The sequence below is a fragment of the Pinus tabuliformis genome, chromosome Q (assembly GCF_031772625.1).
Source record: "Pinus tabuliformis cultivar Carrire ecotype Pingquan chromosome Q, CPIR1, whole genome shotgun sequence".
In the NCBI taxonomy this organism is placed as follows: Eukaryota; Viridiplantae; Streptophyta; class Pinopsida; order Pinales; family Pinaceae; genus Pinus; species Pinus tabuliformis.
The window spans coordinates 1,224,062,455-1,224,082,897 of NC_142296.1; the positions used below are offsets into that span (position 1 = coordinate 1,224,062,455).

Sequence of the window (20,443 nt, forward strand, 5' to 3'; positions counted from 1 at the left end):
GTGTCATATTTGTACGTCCTTCAATCCTATCCCAAGTTGTTCTTAAAGGAGGATGCTAGGATATTCCGACATATAGGAAATAGTTAAGTATAACTTGGTCTAGTATAGAGTTAAGTAAAGTGTGTTTCTTTACTATGTACTTTTGTAACTTACAATTTGACGGTCACGATATGTTCTAGACATGAAGTGATCTGACGGTTCATTCTCTCCTCGGTATTACCGACACTTGATCCATGGCTTAACACCCGATTGGTCCATGATCTCTATTTAAAGAGCATGGAGGGTCATTTGTAGGGTGGCCGTTCATGAAAGAAACTTATGTAAAATTTCATTCTTTTATTAATAAATTGCCTCAAGTGGTCACGTTGGCTCAAACCGTGGATTGTTTCCCTCTTTGAGGGTTTTAACCACGTCAAGAATACTGGTGTATTGATATGTGATCTATTTGTGAGTGGTATCCTTTGGTGTTCTATCTTAGGAACTTACGTCTATACCTTTCCTACAACCTGTTGGGGCCTTTGTTTTGAATTTTGGGTTTTTGTGGGAAGGAAGGCCAAGAACAGGTGGCGGGGACAATGGTTAGGGTTACGAAGCTGACATCCAAGGAAAGGGACAGGAACTAAGAGTGAACGAGTAGTTGTTGCAAGGTGGCAGAAGAGAGCAAGAGCAACCAAGCAAGGGAAGATAGAAGGCAACCAAGGGCAGAATCAGTCGAGTAGAATTGGCATAGGGAATGCAGAGCAAAAGATAAAAGGCAAAAGATAGCACGAGGAAGTGGTTGGTGATGAAGCAGACGAGCGAGGACAGGATCCAAAGAGTCTGCGCATTTGCAAAAAGGCGAGGATTGTCCTCTGCTCTGGCTATGACCATTTTTTTATAGTTGTGCTCTTTGTGTATTTGATGAACAGGCTTCGAGCCTTCTGTAATCTAGTATGTACTCTCTTATATTTCAGTTAGTGAAAGAAGCAGTTTGGGATCCATATTGTATTGTTGTGTTTATTGTGGGTTATTTAAAATTTTAAATGAATGATCATTAGGCGGGTAGTTCCTGTGATGATATGAGTAGAATAACATGCTTGGATATTACAGAGGGTTGAGTGTTATGAGCTATTGATGTTTGTTATTTGCAACTTCCTTGATACCCTCTTCGACCCCATCTAACTTCGGTCGTGACACACCTCGAGTAAGACTCCTTGCCCCTCCGGGTGAGGTGAAAATTTCAGCGTTGTCATAGACTACAATGGAGCCTTGTTGGCCCCTTGTGCCTAAATCCAGAGTCTCTTCCCTGTTGTCATTTACGTGCCAACACTAACTTTCTTTGAATAAGTTTTTATCTAATTACATGCATGGAAAACAAAGTTAAGTTGCCAATATCCTTTAAATGAAAATGGATGGTTACAATGGTTTTCCTTTAGAGAATAACATGTGCTTGTGCAAGAAGGATCATAGTAATGTGGTATTTATTTTGACATAGTTTTGCTTATAATTAATGCATGAGTAGTATTGTTAGAAGAAGCATGTTGTGATATTTTACTTACGTTTCATGTATGCACATGAATAGATGTTGAAGAATCACTATTAAAAATTAATTATTGGTTCATAATACTCTATGTAATCATGATATCATGTTTGCTGACGACAACAATGGTAGGAAAAGATGGTGACTTGTGCAAAGATAGATTATGGTTAACATTGTGGCAGGTAAAGAACTAATGGTCTATGCAAACGAGCGTGAGCTGCAAGATAGTCCACTGATGGGACCACTAGGCCACAAAGATATAAAAATTGAAGATTTGTGGGTAAATAATATCACAATGATTGTAATAGTTTTTAGCTAGATATGTTGTATTTAAATAATATTTCCTTGTAGAATTTTATGACAGTGGTTAAAGGATGGACTCTTTTATGAGTTATTGAGTGAGGGGTGAACACCTTCACGAGCGTCTAATAATAAAATTAAATGTTTGTTGGTTTTCACCCTACGGAGTTTCTAGGGTATATCGGTGTTCAATGATATGATTACTTATTGTGTCAGTTTGATTATGATAACTCCTTGCATGATGTGATATTTATAATATCAAATATGTGATTAACTAATCTAGTTAAAGGAATTATGAAAATGATGCAAGATTATAATAGAAAATTTATATTAATATGCTACAATAGTGGTTGTTAATGATTATGTAACTCACTATTCCTTACTAAAATTACTCTATGTAATGATGAAGATTCTATCTAAGAGTTAATGAGGAATCCGGAATACTTAGATAGTTACCAAAATTTCTAACTCCTTTAGTTGAAGAATTTGCAGTTTTTGTTACTATCATGGTATATTTCATTGAGCCATGTAAGTTTTTTATTTTTTTTAATATTTTAATACAAGCCTTTAACAAAATATTGAAATATACAAAGATATATTTCAATATCAATTTCATATAAATAATGTTAACAATAAAAAATAAAGAAATTCAATACCTATTTTATATAAAATAATTTTATGTTAACTTGAATTAAAAAAAAAAAAAAAAAAATTAATCACTTATTATTCACAGGGATGTGTATTTCATTAATTTTTTAATAAAAAGTGCAAAGTAAATGTTTAAAAAGAAATTTAAGATGGATTTTATATATATATATATATACTTTAATATTAACTATATAGATAAATAGAGAAAGAAATATTAAATATATAAAAAGCGAGATATACTTTACAATATAAGATATGTATTTAAGAATATATTAATAACACAAAAACATCTTAATGTGACAATATGTACCTGTAAAATATTTCAATGCTTATGTTCAGTGAAATATTTTAATATCAATAATGAATAGATTACAATGAACAAAAAAAAGAATTTTTCTAATATACACACATACAGATAGATATATAAAAAAAAATCAAAACCGATCCATATTAAGCTAGATTTTTTAAGTCATAAGGGGTTAAATCTCTTAAATGCAAATTTTTTTTCAAATTTTACACTAGAAAAAAAAAAATTTACATTTCCAAAAATTCAATCCCCTTCACACTTCATACATCCAAATTCAAATAAATCTACACTAATATTTATTTCAATTAAAAAAAAAAACACGTATTTTTTTATCTACCTTCATATCAATAAAAATAAATATTGAATACTCAAAAATATTTGAAAAATAAAAACAGGTGAAATTCATCAATGCCACAGTAAATGCAAATTAAAATTAATCGGACTTCCAAATCCCAGAAACCGTAAATCGCTAAATGTGAAGTACATTCTTATGTTTTGATATAAAAATGACAAACCTGTCTTATGTACAGGTTGAACTTACCATGGGTTTGTATTTATGTACCTTCTTCATAAATACCTTCTGTACCTTTGTATTTATGTACCTTCTTTATCCTGCTGGTAAAGGTAATTTTAGGTAATTGGAATTTATTTTAGTATTATCTAACTAATTTTAGAGACAAAAGGATTAAATAAAGGTAACTTTAGATAATTGGAATTTAAAATTTCTGTATTATTTTAGTATTATCTAACTAATTTTAGAGACAAAAGCATTAAAATTTAAATAAATAAATGAATAAAAAGTTAACGTCCACGAGACTAGCTGTAACAAGACTAGCTATAATTTATAGGACCACAACTTAAAGAGTCCAGTCAATGTTTCACAATGTTTATCCTTTGGAGTTCTCACATAAATGAAATAATGTTAATATATATTATGAGGGATGAAATGTAACTTAATATTGCAAAAGAAACTATGAGCGGTTCATAAAATGTGATAAATTACCATTTGCATATGAATGAAATAATAGAAGATAGAAGAAAAATAACCTGGTTAGCATGGCTTGCCCTGACATTGGAAGTAAGCAACCATCTCTTACAGATTAGTCTCTGTTGACACAAAGGTTGTCTTCAGAGTCTGAAAGAAAAGTATAGTTACTTACACTCACTGTCCTGGAATAGCAACCTTCAGTACTTTGATAATTATACAACTCTTGGGTACTTCCCAGCCCACTCTGAACTAAATTGTTTTTGACAACCATATAGCCCTCTGCATTTTGAGTATTATTCAGAGAGCTGAAAAAGTTACCAGTAGGGCCATCAATGGATACGTATTTATTAAATGCATTTGTGAAATTTGCCATCTCCATATATGTACCATTTCCTTTCTCCACATGAGCAACATCCATATACAAGGGGAAAAAGGTATCAGTTTTAGAAGATAATATTATTCCTTTGGCAGTCTCCACAATAACCTTCCTGTTGGTTGTTATTGCTTGATGCACAATCTGTACATCTGCATTTCTTTTAAAAGTGATTAAATTATCAAACTTGAACTCTTGCCAAGTATGAGTAATGAGCATTCCATGAGAGGATTCTACCCAGCCAGAGGAAGAGATCTTCCTATTTGCAGATGTGTGAAAGGATCCCTCCAACCCTTTGAAGTTTGACACAGCAGACAACTCCAAAATGGGTTCCTTATGCTCAATCAATCGCCCTGTGATTGGACTGCTAGATTTCTCATCAAGCCACAGGTGCAAATTTCCATCTACAAACCAGACATCCAGAGCATTGGTCACGCCAAAACCGAATGTGTGTTCTTTTCCATCCAACAGTTTACCCAAAAAGGGTGTAAACTCAATATCATAGCTGGGCAGATCAAATGACCCAATACCAGTAACAGGGCGCCAAAACAGTGAATTTATCCCTCCTGTGTAGACGACAGGAAAAGGCCACACAGCACCCACAAGGATCCCATTGATGAAAACCATTACCTCTCTAAAAGGCCCATTACCAGATGTACTACTCAAATTGTTTGACTCAATATACTCATTGGGGGGATTGGAGTACCAGAACTCATCACTAGAATGGAAAGAAACAAAAATCTCCAAAACTGCCTTGTAAGCATTAGATGGTATTTGCAACGACTTTGAATGCACATCAGACGAATTTATTTGAAACCAGGCTCCCCCAATCTGAGAACTAGGCAACGAAATAGGCAGAATGACATCTGCAAACCCTGGGTTATCAAACCCTTCTTTGTCATTACCCCCATAAAAATGAAATGTTATATTCACATGATAAACCCCAGTATAAATCGTATTAACTAGGTTATTAAGTTGAATTTCAAGGGTTTGAGGCTTATGTAACAATGAAGAATACCTAGTAATATCCTTGAGAACAATCCATTCAATTCCTCTGGGAGTCGGCTCTGCTGTGCACGTTCGAAGGATCTCCACTCCACTCAACCACACGCCTGCAATTCGATCAAACTGCCTCCCCCTACACGTTGCCTTCCATTCCATCACCACTTTCCTCCAATTCTTCTGACATTTTGGGGGTGAGCTAAACTCTACTAACACTGGAGGCTCACCATATGTGAACCCAAAATCGCGCTGTAAGACTTGCACAGAGCAGGGCTTCTCCTTCGGAAGCTTAATGGGTTTTGTAACCTCGAAATATAGCAATGGATGGTCATGAGTTCCAGACTGACTTGCCTGGTATGTGCCTGCTTGAACTGCTGATGAAGTGGAGACCTCCTTATGTTTGCGAAGGTCGACTATGGCAAGAGTTCGAGTCGCCACAAGTATCATCACCAGAGTCCAGTGTCTGTAACAAATGGAAACTAAACAGAGCCTACCAATGAATCCATATTCAGAAGAAAATGTCGCCATAGCTGCCCTTTCTATTTTTACAAATAAATTATGAATCGGGATTGAACATTCGAAATTCATTTGTGAGTTATAAGAGAAAATGTGAATTGTCGATCACGTGTCGTGGTTGAGATCCTGGTAGACAAAGTTTTCAGGGTTTGCTTGAGATGAAAACTGGTGGTTGAGATTTTGATAGGGGAAGATTTTAAGTATCAGAAGGGAACTTTTCATTATTTAATTTTAATTTATTTAGTATAACTTACCTCTCGTACAATATTACAAAATACATACTCACGCTCATGTGATAAAATTTTCAAAAAATTATATATATCTATTTCCTTTTATCTAAACTTATCATATTTACTGAATTTTATTTATACTTTGATACACAATAAATTTTCTTTACATTTTGATAAACATTAGCTTATCATATTACAAGTACTTATTTTATTGAGTTAGGATGCAAATTTTATAAACTAATGTGTAAATTTTTTATTTATTTATTTATTTTTAAATAAAAATAAATTATTAACAAAATGAAAATAATATTAATGGCTATTTTTTAATTTTGTTTTTATTAATAAAATTAAGAACATTTTTTTAGATAAAAGAAAATTATAATACCATAATTTATCAATACCATGGATTATCTAAGTTTTTGTTACATGTTATGAATCTAAGCTTTTGATTATATGTTATGGACCTAAGCTTTTAATTATTTTGTTACAATACCATGGACCAATACTATGGCTTATCAATACCACATGCGCAAAAACCATAACTTATTTCACAATCAAAATATTTTATAAATATTTTATTTTAATTTAATTTTATGACATTTTTGCCCTAAGAGGCCCTCTACAACCCATATAAGGTATATGTGTAGGCATTAGATGTAATGTAAGAAAAATTGTATGTCAACATTTGCCGGCTATATTATAAGTAATAATAATAATAACTTAAAAAAACAACACAATCTTCCATGTTCTCTTTAGTCATTCTGTTTGAGCCAAGTAATAAAAATAATAAAATTTAATTTGTTATATTTTAATTTTGTTTTTATTAATAAAATTACGAACAATTTTTTAGATAAAAGAAAATCATAATACCATGGGCCAATACCATGGTTTATCAATACCATGGGTCATCTAGGCTTTTGATTATATGTTATGGATCTAAGCTTTTAATTATTCTGTTACAATACCATGGCTTATCAATACCACATGCCCAAAAACCATAACTTATTTCACAATCAAAATATTTTATAAATATTTTAATTTAATTTAATTTTATGATATTTTTTAATTAAATCTAAAAGAAAAAAGGTTATAATTACTTTTGAGTATATCTAAACCCTCCATCCTTCCATCCTCACGACTACTAAAAATATTCCCATAGAGATTAAATCAAGGTTTTAATAAAATTAAAAATTAGAATACTTTTATATATACATATGTGAAATTTATATAATATAAATAATATTATAAAGAACTAGGATAGATGCATCTTAACTAAGCATTCAAGCAAAGAGAGAAAGCAAAGTGACTAACAATGATAGAGAAAAGATAGTGCATGATTCTTTTAAGTTTTTTATTATTCTATTTTTTTACATGATTGATCCAAAATATAGGTTTAATGTTTTACAACCAAGTATTTTTTTTTTTTAATTTAGATACTTTCTTAGATACAGTACAATGGGATAGGATTTAAGAGACATGGAGAGAGTGAGATGGAGGGGGGAGAGAGAGGCAGAGGTGGGAGAGAGAAAGAGAGAGAGGAAGGAAGAGAGAGGGGAGGGAGGGAGAGAGAGATGGATTTGGAAGGGGAAAGAGAGGGAGAATAACAAAGACATTGAGAAATAGAGGGTGAGTGAGGGGGATTGAGAAGGAAGAGATGAACACAAAATGAGGGAGAGAGGAGACGAGGGAAGAGAGAGAAAAGGAGAGGATAGAGATAGGGAACGAAGGGGAAGAGAGAGAGAGAGGGAGACATAGATATGGAGGGGTGAAAGAGTTGGAAGCAATGAATGGTAGAGGTATGGGGAATGTACCCATCAACGTTGAGTATTTAAACATGCCCGCATCATACTATTGCAAGCACTCATGGAACCACTATTGAATGGAATGCCCATACCAATGATACTTCTGGAATTTGGCATATTATAGGCTAATTGATCAATACTAATGATTTTTCCTTCATGAAGAAAGCAAAGGGATTCAAAGACCGAGAACACAATGGTGGTCATCACATAAAACCAACTATGCCCTAACAAAAGATTATAGTCAGAGGGATATCAACTACTTCAATTGAAATAGTACTTCCACCTAACCCAACAAGAAAGGGGGCAATGATTGCATGGCACTAAAAAATATAGTGGTAAAACATTTTCAACATGGTGTTCGATTAGACAATCTCTAGAGAACCTAAGGCTCTCCAATATGACGAAAACACATTGCAAGTGGAGGCTTATTCATTAACAACAAAGTTAAAGATCATTGTCCCCTACGAAGATACTTGTATCTGGAGAGTTGTTAGGTGGAGGAGCCTAGGGTAAATTTGGTCAATGCCAAATGTAAGTAGACATATATTTGCGAGATCAAATGCACCAATTGTAGTCAACAATGCTTTATGGTACATCGGATGGTTTTGAAAGACCTCAAGGGTAGACATAACACATGGTGCTTGAGCTATATCCTCAACAATAGTATAATTGTGAGTATCTTGAACATTCAAGTTATGCATAAATCTTCATAAAACACCCTTGGATGGGCAAAGAAGTTAAGAACTATCTGCAAAGGAACACCACACTGAGATGAAGATAGATCCCTATTAGCGGGACCACTCTTAGAAATCTTTTAATTACAAGCTCTAATCTAACTATTGACTCCTTGGTCAGACATGTATATAATGGCATTCATGACAATCCCCCCTTGTGAGGGATTGGCCTATGTTGCCCCCTTATGGAGTTGGACGGTTTGTTTTTGCTACAAGGAAAATAATTTGTCAGTATGGTAGGTTGATGTTGGACTCGCCATTAGGATAAGTATCAGTTAATATCTTCCATTTGAGGACATTAATAAGTAATATGGTCTCAATTGCAAATCTTGCATGGAAACTTTAATTTATTCTTCTATTTAATGCCTCTCACCTCAACATTTTCATTAGAGGCAACCCCTTGCTTATGATTAGAATTCTTCTTTGTGCTTTTCTTTTTTCATCCAAGTTGTTAATCATTCTTCAAATTTTTGGAATACACAAAAGGAATGTTAAAGGTCTAAGTAGGGATTGTGGCATTTTGTGATACAAACGCAGTTGAAGGTGCCTTAGAGAATATGGTCATTTGGCCGATTTGACATGTTAATTAACCAATAAAAGCATGGAAAGTGGAGCCAACCATGCTATTGGCATGTGGTCATGAGGTAGGTTTGGATGAGTCCATTGATAGCCTAGGATCATGTAGGATTATATCATATAACATGTCAAATTGAAAATAGAACAAATCTAAATATTGAGCATGCGGAGCCACCTAATCTTCAATTACAATCCCTGACATAGCCATATCCTTGGAAATTGGAGGTAATAGTGACTTCACTAGCCAATCCACTAGGACTTGATCCAAAATCTCAACTTTGATGAACCTAGGTTGTTGTTTCCATTCATGGATATGATCAAAGATATGTGTGGAAATACTCTAATGTAAATACATCAATAGCTATATTACAATTTCATATCATATTGAAAGTTGGAAATGTTAATTGAGCAATAGAAGCATGGAAAGTGGATCCAACCACGCTATTGGCATGTGATCGTGAGGTATGTTTAGATGAGTCCATTGATAGCCTAGGATCATGTAGGATTATATCATATAACATGCAAAATTGAAAATAAAAGTAAAAATCTAAATATTGAGCATGTAGAGTCACATGCTCTTCAATTACAACCCCTGACATCGTCACATACTTGGCAATTCAAGGTAATAGTGACTTCACAATCCAATCCACTAGGACTTGATCCAAAATCTCAACTCTGATGAACCTAGGTCGTTATTTCCATTCAAGGATATGATCAAAGATATGTGTGGAAATACTCTAATGTAAGGACATAAAAAGTTATATTACAATTTGTTGACGATGTTGGATCCACCAACATTCAAGGGGATCTCCCCGGTAAGAAATTCCAACTAGACCTCAGGTCGTTTGAAGGAGGAGTCCCAGTAGTGGGTGGTAGTGTAATGCCTTGACCGCGGTAGCGCATAGAGATAAGCATGATAACTTTAGATTGAAGCAAGTGTGTGACCCTGTAGCAAGTCAAGCGAGATGCATGAGGGTTCTAACACACAAAGGGGAAAATGAAGTGTGCCCCTTATAAGCCTATAATAGTACGTAGCCTGAAAGGAACACACGAGCAAAATGACATCACAAGTTAAAATGCGGAATAGTTCACAAATTAAAGTGGCGGGTTAATCCAACAACGCGCATTCAAAATATTCATACAATTGCATACAAAGTAGTTCATAAACAAATGTGTAAGTTAAACAACATACATTTTTAAAGCAACCAAAATAGTCCAACTACAATAACAACATATGCATGAAAGTGTGTTGGCTCTATTATTATTATTATAAGAGAAAGTTTCATCCATACATACACCATTGGCAGCCACTAGTCCCAATAGTGGAACATTACAGTCAAGAACACCTGCTCCTCCAAAGAAGTATACTCACTCTACATTATGGAGAAGCCAAGGCTCGTCACAATACTCCCAAGCCTTTTCTAAGCCTAAGCCTAGCCAAAAACTTGGTTCCCAAGAGTTTGTTCTATGAGTTATGAGGTTCTATTTATAACAAAGTGTGAGTGACCCTTGACATTCCCTTTTGTGACTCTTTGACTACCCTCATGACTCTTCAACTTCTTTACAAATAACTCATGACCTTTCACATTTCGCTAATAACACTTGGAATTTCACTTACGACATATTTACAAATAATATTACATTTTCCACATGTACCCATGTGAGACAAAATAGGCTAGAGACAGCCTAACAAGACAAAGCACTATGACTCTGGAGTTTGGGGAAAGATCAACTTGGCAACCTCCACTTGATGCTTCTCAGCCACAAACTGATGCCAAGCTTATTATTGTGCGATGATGTCCCCAAACTGCTTGATGGTGTCTTTCTGATAGCGGACTATTATCTCCATAGCTTCTAGGTATATGGTCTTAGAACCTGTGTCCAACTCATCCTGAAGCATGTGCAGCATGGTGTTGACTATAATAGGACCACCAATGTACTTGTACATGTTTTGTGCACTTAGCTCCAAGTCATCCCCGGTGGCCTCTCGCCTTAGCTACTCCATGTACCTGTCGATCTCTAGCCAAACTTAGTTCTAGTTTTCAACTTTGGTGAGGGAACCAATTGACAGGATCCTATGCGTTCTCACCATGTTAAAAGTAGCAACAAGAAATTCCAATTTAATTTGTCCTTGAATTAAATTGTGAATTAAATCGAAATTCTATTCTCATAACAACTTGTAATAGTTAATTAAGTTAAATTGACTTAACTGACTTATCAAATTCGAGTTGTAAGTCTATCTAGAGTCATGTTGAGTGATCCCTAAATTTTAGGGGCCCAGGTTGAGTTATTTTGAGTTGTAATTAGATAACTCAGTCTCATTGAGTTATAGACAGTTAAACTAGTTCTAGTTGTTGGAGGAACTAGTAGGAGATCTAGTAGTGGGGTAGTGCACTAGTGCATCCTCAAAGTCACACCAGTTAACTAAAGATTCACTCATAAATAATTCATGCATGTCCATTCAAAGGAAGACCCAGTTGAGATTAGAGTTCAAGGGCAGTGTACTATCAGTTGTCTAATTTTCCGAGTTGTACATATGGTGCATGCAATCAGTTGAGGGCCTATGGATGGATTGCGTAGTTATGGAGAGTGGATTTCCCAATTAAATGCAGGCTAATTCTCTTAGGAATTGTGCAAGGAAGTAGGGGCTTGACAGGCAGCAGAATTAGCTAAGTGTTGTCTTACTCTGGCTTGTGAGGCAAAGAGATATATTGTACTAGTGCCAGAATTGTTCAGGTTGAACAAGCATTGTATTTTCTTCTCAAAACTTCTAGTTAATGCAAGATAGATAGTCAGGGATTTTAGCAGTTGCTTTCCCCAGAGAAATATTGTCTTATGTACGATTGAAATCCTTCATTTTCTGCTTATTATTTTTATCGATCAATTTTGGTTTCCGTTTGAAGAGTAGAGTATATTCTTGTCTTGTGTTTTAGCATATCACATAAGTTTTTGAATCTACAAGTAAAAATCCACATGGTACCACAGCTTAAGACAGTATAGAAGAGGAGAATTCGAGTTTTTTGTGCAAGTGAAATCGAATTTGCAATTCATATTTCAAAATCAACAATATGGTTTTCTACAATTTGAGACTTGAGTATGCCTTGGAGGGAAACTTGAATTATAGAGCTTGGAAGGATAGGATGGAGGCATTGCTGGAAGATAATGGCCTTAAGGAATTCATATATCATGACATTCCTAAGCCTCCAACATCTGATGCTAAAGATCTGGCTGAATGGAGAAAGTGTGTGGAAAAAGCGAGAAGGATTATCCTGGAAGGAGTTCGAGATCACATTGTCTCGAGTCTCCATGATAAGGACACTCCAAATGCAATGTGGAAGGCAGTGACAACCCTGTTTCAAAATAACAGTGACCATAGGAATTTAGCACTAAAGGACAAACTTAGAGAGATCAAGATGGAGAAGGGTGACTCAATCTCGAGGTACTTGAACAAGTTCACCCATTGTCGAGATGAGCTTGGAAGTATTGATATTATTGTTGTCGAAGACGATACAGTGAGCTTAGATCTTCTAATACTTCCCAAGAGTTGGCATGGTTACCAGGACTCAGTTAATGGGAGGGAGAAGCTACCAGATTGGGAATGGTTGTGGTCCAATTTGGTACAGGAAGAGATTCGGCAGAACACCAAAGATGAATCATCATCAAAGACTGATGATGACGAGAATTGTGCCTTAGTGGGGAAGGTAAAGAAAGGGAAGGGGAAGTCATCCCATTCCAAATCAAATTCTTGTCAAGGCGGCAAGAAGAAGGACATGTTGAAAGTCAAGTGCTTTCATTGTCACGAGCTTGGAAATTTTTCCACAAAGTGTCTGCTCAAGAAGGTTGGTAAGAAGCCCTCAGGAGGAACGACAGGTGAGGCTCTTGCCTCACAATTCAAACTGGACTTTACCCACATCGTTTTTATGGTGTCATCGATGTTGGCTAGTGTATGGTACCTGGATAGTGGAGCTTCTTTTCGCATGACTGGTAACAAAGAGCTCTTCAGTAAATTGAGGGAGAAGGATCTCCAAATGCATATCTAGATGGGTGATGATGGGAGGTATAGCGCTACCTGGATCGGTACATTTACCTTTTAGAGGGAGTTGATTTCTCCCTTCACTTTGTGAGATGTGATGTATGTTTCTGGTTTGAAGAAGAACTTGGTATTTGTTTCCATGTTGGAGGATAGAGGCTTTGATGTGATCTTTAGTACGGGAAAGGTGTTCCTTTCTCACATAGCCACAGGATAGGTGAAGAGGATAGGGGTTCGAGTGAAGAATCTCTACAAGTTGGGGGTAGAAGATTGTGATGTCTTGAGCATGAAAGCAGAGAAGGTGAAGAGCTGATACATCAGTGAGTTTTGGCATAGGAGGTTGGGTCACTTGCACCATGGTGCTTTGAAGATCATGTAGCAAATTTCTACCGGTCTTCCCAGGGTACACTTGAGCAAGTAGACACATGCAAAGGGTGCACATTGGGAAAGTACACCAAGGCTTCCTTTCATCACAAAGACAGTCAAGCACAGGTGATCCTAGATCAAGTTCACTCGGATGTGTGTGGACCATTCTCGACAGCATCGATGGCCAAGCACATGTATTATTGTATATTTGTTGATTATTTTTTCTCGTAAGTGTTAGATCTTCTTCATGCATAAGAAAGATCAAAATTTTGCAAAGTTTTTTGAATTTAAAGCACTGGTCGAGAAAGATACTAGTAGGAAATATCATCAGTGATAACGGTGGAGAGTATGTGTCGAATGAGTTCAAAAACTTTTGTGCATCAGAAAGGCATTCGATGAGAGTTGATAGCACCTCATAACCCACAGCAAAATGGGGTGGCTGAGAGGAAGAACATGAGTATTGTGGGAGAGGAACGGGTAATGTCGCATGATCAGAGCATACCACTACACTTGTGGGTTGAGGCATGCAACATAGTTATTTACTTGCAGAATAGAAGCTCTCATTGAATTCTTGGGATGAGTACACCAAAAGAGGCTTTTTCAAGGAAGAAACTAGATGTGGGACACTTCAGGATTTTTGGTTCAACAATCTACTTCCATGTAACCAAAGATTCATGGAAGAAGCTTGAGCTAACAACAGAGTTGGGGATATTTGTGGGGTAGATTGATACACCTCATAACTATCAGGTGTAATTGTTGACCAACTGTGTGACAATGGTTTACAGGGACATAAAATTCGATGAAGAGAAGGCCATGAGATGTTCCCTTGAGAGGGAGCTACAATTACATGTGATTGAGGAGCTCTTAGCTCCTAAGGAGGATCATCAGGATGATGTGGAGTACCCACATGCAGAGGAGCAGGAAATGGAGACACCCACTCTTGTAGAGTCTTCCAGAGATGGGAGAAAGTGCATCAGAGAGGCTGATAGTTTATTGCATGATGTTAGAGAGAATGTGGGATCACCCACATCACAGCGCAGGCAGAGGAGGTCACTGGAGAGGTACACTGACTACATGGCTCTAATGAGTAGATGTGTAGATATTGATCCATCCTCTTTTGAGGAAGCAATGCAGCAACCAGTTTGGGTTGATGCCATGGTTGAGGAGTATGACTCCATTGTCAGGAACAGTGTTTGGGATGTGGTCCCAAGACCGACAGACAAGTCAGTGGTGAGTTCCAGATGGCTTTACAAGGTAAAGCAAGCAACAGATGGTAGTGTGGAGAAACACAAGGCTAGGTTTGTGGCTAAAGGTTTTTCTTAGGTGGAGGGGATTGATTACGATGAGACTTTTTCTCCTATTGGAAGGTACTCATCAATCATATCCATTTTGGCACTGTTAGCGCAGATGGGTTGGAAGATACATTAGATGGATGTAAAGACAACATTCCTCAATAGAATGATTAAGGAAGAGGTGTATATTGAGCACCCTAAAGGTTTTGAGACCTTCAACAGAGAGTCGCATGTGTGTCGAATCAAGTGAGCGTTATATGGGTTGAAACAAGCACCCCGTGCTTGGTACAAAAGGATCGATAGTTATTTCACCAGGTTGGGCTTCACCAAAATTGAAGCAGATGCAAACCTTTACCATAATGTGGTTGAAGGTAAATTGTTGATTATTGTTTTATATGTCAACGATTGGATTCTGATAGGTGATGATAAGTTGATCAAGTCTTGCAAAGAGGATCTTGCAAGAGAGTTCGAAATGAAGGACTTGGGGCTCGTGCACTACTTTTTGGGTATGGAAGTATGGCAAGGTGATGAGGAAATATTTGTCTCTGAGGGCAAGTATGCCAATGAGATACTCAAAAGGTTCCACATGGAGAGCAGCAAACCCATGGAGACTCCTCTAGAAGGTAACTTGTGAAAAGAGGATGCTACTTCCGGTGAAGTAATGGAAGCTACTATTTATAGGCAGCTTGTGGGTTCACTCATGTATTTGGTGAACACACGACTGGACATGTGTAATGTAGTTAACCACCTTATTCAAGCAATGGTCAAGTCAACCAAATTGTATTGGAAGGCAACCAAACATGTGTTGAGATACATCAGAGGCACTACTCAGTACGGTTTATGGTACAAACGGACAGAAGGAGTGAAGCTTCAAGGCTTAACCAATGCAAATTAGGCAGGGAGTCCATCCGAATGGAAGAGAACATCAGGAAGGATCTTTAGTATTGGATCAGCAGTTGTTTCTTGGTATAGCATGAAACAGAGATCAGCTGCACTCAGTTCAACAGAAGCAGAGTACATGGTTGTGAGTCAAACATCTCGTGAGGTTATCTGATGAGGAAGATTATGGTTGGTTTATTTGGTCAGCAAATGGATCTAACTGTGATTTACTGTGACAATCTGAGTTGTATCAAACTCTCTGAAAATCCAGTTTTTCATGATCGACCCAAGCATATTGATATCCAATACCATCATCTTCGAGATCATGTGCAAAGAAGAATGATGTTGTTGGAGTACATTCCCATAGAGGAGGAGGATGTAGATATTTTGACAAAGGCTTTGTCAATATGCAAATTCGATTTTCACAGTGACAGGATCGGGTAGCAAATAGTCCCTTTCTTCTTGAGAGGGAGTGTTCAAAATAGCAACAAGAAATTCCAATTTAATTTGTCCTTGAATTAAATTATGAATTAAATTGAAATTCTATTCTCATAGCAACTTGTAATAGTTGGAAGTCTATCTAGATTCAGGTAGAATGTTCCCTAAATTTTAGGGGCCTATGTTGAGTTCTTTTGAGTTGTAATTAGATAACTTAGTCTAATTGAGTTATAGTCAATTAAACTAGTTCTAACCATTGGAGGAACTAGTAGTGGGGTAGTGCACTAGTGCATCCTTAGTGCCACACCAATTAACTGAAGATTCAATCATAAATAACTCATGCATGTCAGTTCAGAGGAAGACCCAGTTGAGATTAGAGTTCAGGATAATGTACTATTAGTTGTATAATTTTCTGAGTTGTACAGATGGTGCATGCAATCAGTTGAGGGCATATGGATGTATTGTGCAGTTATGGTGTGTGGGTTTCCCAATTAAACACTGGCTAATTTTCTTAGGAATTTCACAAGGAAGTAGGGGCTTGACAGGAAGTAGAATTGGCTAAGTGTTGGCTTGAGTTGGCTTGTGAGGGAGAGAGAGAGATTTTATTAGTGAAGGAATTGTTAGGGTTGAACAAGCATTGTATTTTCTTCTCAGATATTCTAGTTAATGTAATATAGATAGTTAGGGTTTTTAGCAGTTTCTTTCCCCAGAGAAATATTGTGTTATGTGCGATTAAAATTCTTCATTTTCTGTTTTTTTTTTTATTGATCAATTTTGGTTTCCACTGCAGAGTAGAGTAGATTATTGTCTTTTGTTTTAGCATATCACATAATCTGTTGAATCTACAAGTAAAAATCTACACACCATGACATCCAAACTCTTGTATAAACATGCATATGTGGCTTGTATGCTGGTGATAAACGGGGCAAGTTGCTCATAGTTCTAGATCAAAATTTTGACCTTTGCTATGTCTAGCTTTGCCTGTGGCTTCATCATCTTCGTCAAGTGAAGTGAGGCCCCTTCGTACCACATTGTCGACTTTTTCACATGGGTGATGTCATCATGTATGTTCCTGAGAGCTCGAACAAACTCTTTTCTCCATTGATGTAAGCCATGCACATGAACAACTTGTTTACGCACAATTGAAAATCCGTCATAAAGCTTCTGCATGGTATTCTCAAGTGTTGCTTCTTTAGCATGTATCGCTTTCCTCATTTCTGCCATTATAGAAATTGTGCTCTTCCCTTTGTATTATTATGCCTCTTACCTCACTGCTTGCGGGTTCTTTTCCATTTGTTCATTCTCAGCTAACAGGAGCTTAACATTTGAGACCGTGGCTCCTGCATAAGCCAAGGTGGCATCGACAAGGGAAATTGGATGCTTTCTGACATCTGGCACTATCACCCTTTCCTTCATGAATGCAGGTGACGCTTGATCATCCATAAAGTGCTTCCTCCGCCCTTGTACAATCTTCTTCTGCAACTGTTCAAATGATAGATTGTACACACCCATCACTGGATCATCATCAAGGAGAACAACCTCTCCTTGCTCGCACGAGACTGGTTCTCACACTGGAGGTGGTGGAGATTGAGAGGTGACATCGGGTACTCTCGGCATGAGGTTAGTGTCTTCATTTTGTGGCCCCTACCGCAAATCCATGTCTATTAATTCAATCAATTTCTCAATCTGCTGAGAAATCTCTCTATCTTGCATTTTTTCACCCTCTTCTTCAGTTGTTGGTTGTTCTGGATCCTCAACCTGTATGGGCATTGTTTGCTCTGTCATCGTGCATTGCCTTTCTTCTTCCTCCTCTTTCTACGTCTCTTCCCTTTCTCTCCTTCTCATCTCTTGATCTTCCTTCAACTTCTTCTATGTTTCCTGCAACTTTAGTTCTACTTCCTGTAGCCTTTTCCTTTATCTCTTCCATCGCTATGCTCTATTTAGTCGTTGATCCCTCTTTGCCTCCACTGCCAAAGTTGCTTTCTCCAAGATAGGATTTGCTCCCATCTCATTGCTTTTCTTTGTCTTGGGGTTCTCCACAATCTTCCTCTTACCCTTGTCCTGCGCTAGCTTACTACTTATTACATCTGTTTATGTTGTTGCCTGCAGAGCAACCTTCCAAGTTGTGGCTATAATAACCAGCTCATGGAGCTTGGATTCATTGTAACAGTATCTCCAAGGGTCCTCCTCGTGCCAGTGAAATGTCTCGTGGATCCATGGATAATATACCTTCGCACAATGGTTCTTGCAAATGTCGTGGGGATCATACAGATTAAAGTCCTTGGTGTCAAACTCGAACTTCAATATCTCCGTAGCTTCTGCATTTGCATCTTTCAAGCTCTTAATCTAGTACAATCTGGTATGCAAAGGAAGAGCAGGCCATGGTGCCTTCTTCTTCATGTGTAGTCATGTTGATAACCCTGTGGAGAGGTGATATGAGACCTCTTGCATGACCAACTTCTCCATGGCATACCTTGGTAGAACATGCGGACGCTTATCTCCACTAAACACTTTGATGAAGGTGCCACTGTGTGAGGCATACCAATTTCCAATGTTGAGTATCGCCTCCATTGCTTCTTAGGACATGCAAGGTGGATCATGCTCAAAGATTAGTTTGTACAACGAGATAATGAAACGGTCAGTTAGACTCGCCATAACTCCTCGGTAGCTGCAGTCGGAAAGCAACTTGCAATAAATTTTGACGGAATTCACTTTCAATATCCATGTCCATCTCATGCCAGGAAAATGTTGTTGGGCACATATTTCATCTAGTAAGTATGCGGACATGTATAATCTTGCTTACTCATCCTTGGGTGGATTCTAGGCGTTAGTCACATGGATTTTCAACTGAAGATCCAACAAGTCCGACCAGTTGAACGGCCTTCCATCACTCACCAACTAGTCCAACACAACTACCCAAACTTCAGGAAAGGTCTTTGTGCTCTCTTGACCGTATAATCGGCATGCAAAGATTATCAAGAACTGGTATCCCTTCTTGAGAGACTTCATCTTGTAAACATGATTGGGTGTCTGCCTGAACTTTGACATCTCTTTCACATAGCACTTAACAATATCTCTAGTGTTCACAAAGATATGGGTGGCATAGAAGAGAGTATCCATGCAGTTCACCGTTTGACGTAAATTATACATCTGTTGATAGTTCTCCGCCCTGAAGGTGGCAAGCTTTATCCTGTTGGCACTTCTCAATGTCATAGTCACTAGATCTGTGTGTGAGACAATCCAACGAATGATGTTCGCACATGGGAAGGCGGGGTACCTACATGCAACCTTCTATAAGTCTGACTGGTGAATACTGATATAAAATTTCCAATCCTCTAAGTCTTCCTCGAATTCCTCTACAAAGTATCCTTGATTTGTTGCCATGTCAACTTCATGCCCTTCTCAATGAACAACTGAGTGTCTTCATAAACTGGCAAGTTAACTAACACCTACTCAATTTCTTCCCCGGTATCCTTTGATGCAGCTCTCTTGGAGACCATGTTAACTATAATTTCTTGAGAGATGCTCAACAACCTCTATACCTCGAGACAGAGAGGACACTCAAGGCATGCAAATGTTAGCTTAAAACCAAAAGTGACTTCAAGACCAGACCAAGAAAAAAATGGGCTAATGCTAGGAGCGATTGCGTAATCCTGGTCATAGAGGTGACTGACTATCTATTGGAACTGCACATTTCACACTCTCAGTAGTTAGTGGGGAGGTCTTGCTAACTGGAACTTCACAATGTGCAGTTCAGTCTAGGCACAGGCCAAGAGAGATTGTGCATTGCGCAATCTCAATGGCCAAGGCTTGGAGATGGCTCCTGGAACTACACATTACGTAGTTGGAGCTAGGCCCAGCTATCCTTTATGCAATTCGATAAGCCAAGGCCTAGGCAGCCTCTATGCAATTCCAGAAGCCAAAGCCAAGGCCTTGAGCTCCCAGAATTTACAATACATGCTAGTGAAAATGAGATCCAGGCAAGGGAAGCCAAGATCTGCCCAAGGGGAGTATAAAATCGAGTAGATCTGAAGGACGGTGTGATGTTGAGTGCAGATATGACTGAGTGATGATGCATGCAAGTGAAACAAGTGCAAGAATCAATCAAACTGAAGGAAAACAAAGCATGTGGAGAGAATCGCCACAACGACAACTGTTAGTGAAAAACTAGGTAATTCATGCGACCCTTGGGAAAGGAAATACAAAAATTAAAACAACACTTCTACAAGATAAAACAAGTTAAAACACCAACGTTCATTCAACAAAACGAGTGAAACAACACTCTCACAAGCTAAAAAAACAAAAGAAATAGAAAAAAACAGCAAGACTTACGCAGAAAAGCGACAACGATCACACCAAATATTCCTTCATCTCCTCGGGAATGCCAGAGATCCAAGATCAAATGTGCAAATGAACTATGGCAACATCGATTAAATAGATTTG

General features: G+C 37.4%; 1 protein-coding gene across 1 annotated transcript; it reads right to left on the reverse strand.

Moving 5' to 3' along the window:
- Positions 1–3,684: 3,684 nt before the first annotated feature.
- Positions 3,685–5,835, reverse strand: LOC149224190 (peptide-N4-(N-acetyl-beta-glucosaminyl)asparagine amidase A-like). Its single transcript, XM_089386026.1, has one exon. It carries the CDS (start codon positions 5,723–5,725, stop codon positions 3,875–3,877), a length of 1,851 nt encoding a protein of 616 aa, XP_089242152.1. The 5' UTR covers positions 5,726–5,835; the 3' UTR covers positions 3,685–3,874.
- Positions 5,836–20,443: the final 14,608 nt, after the last annotated feature.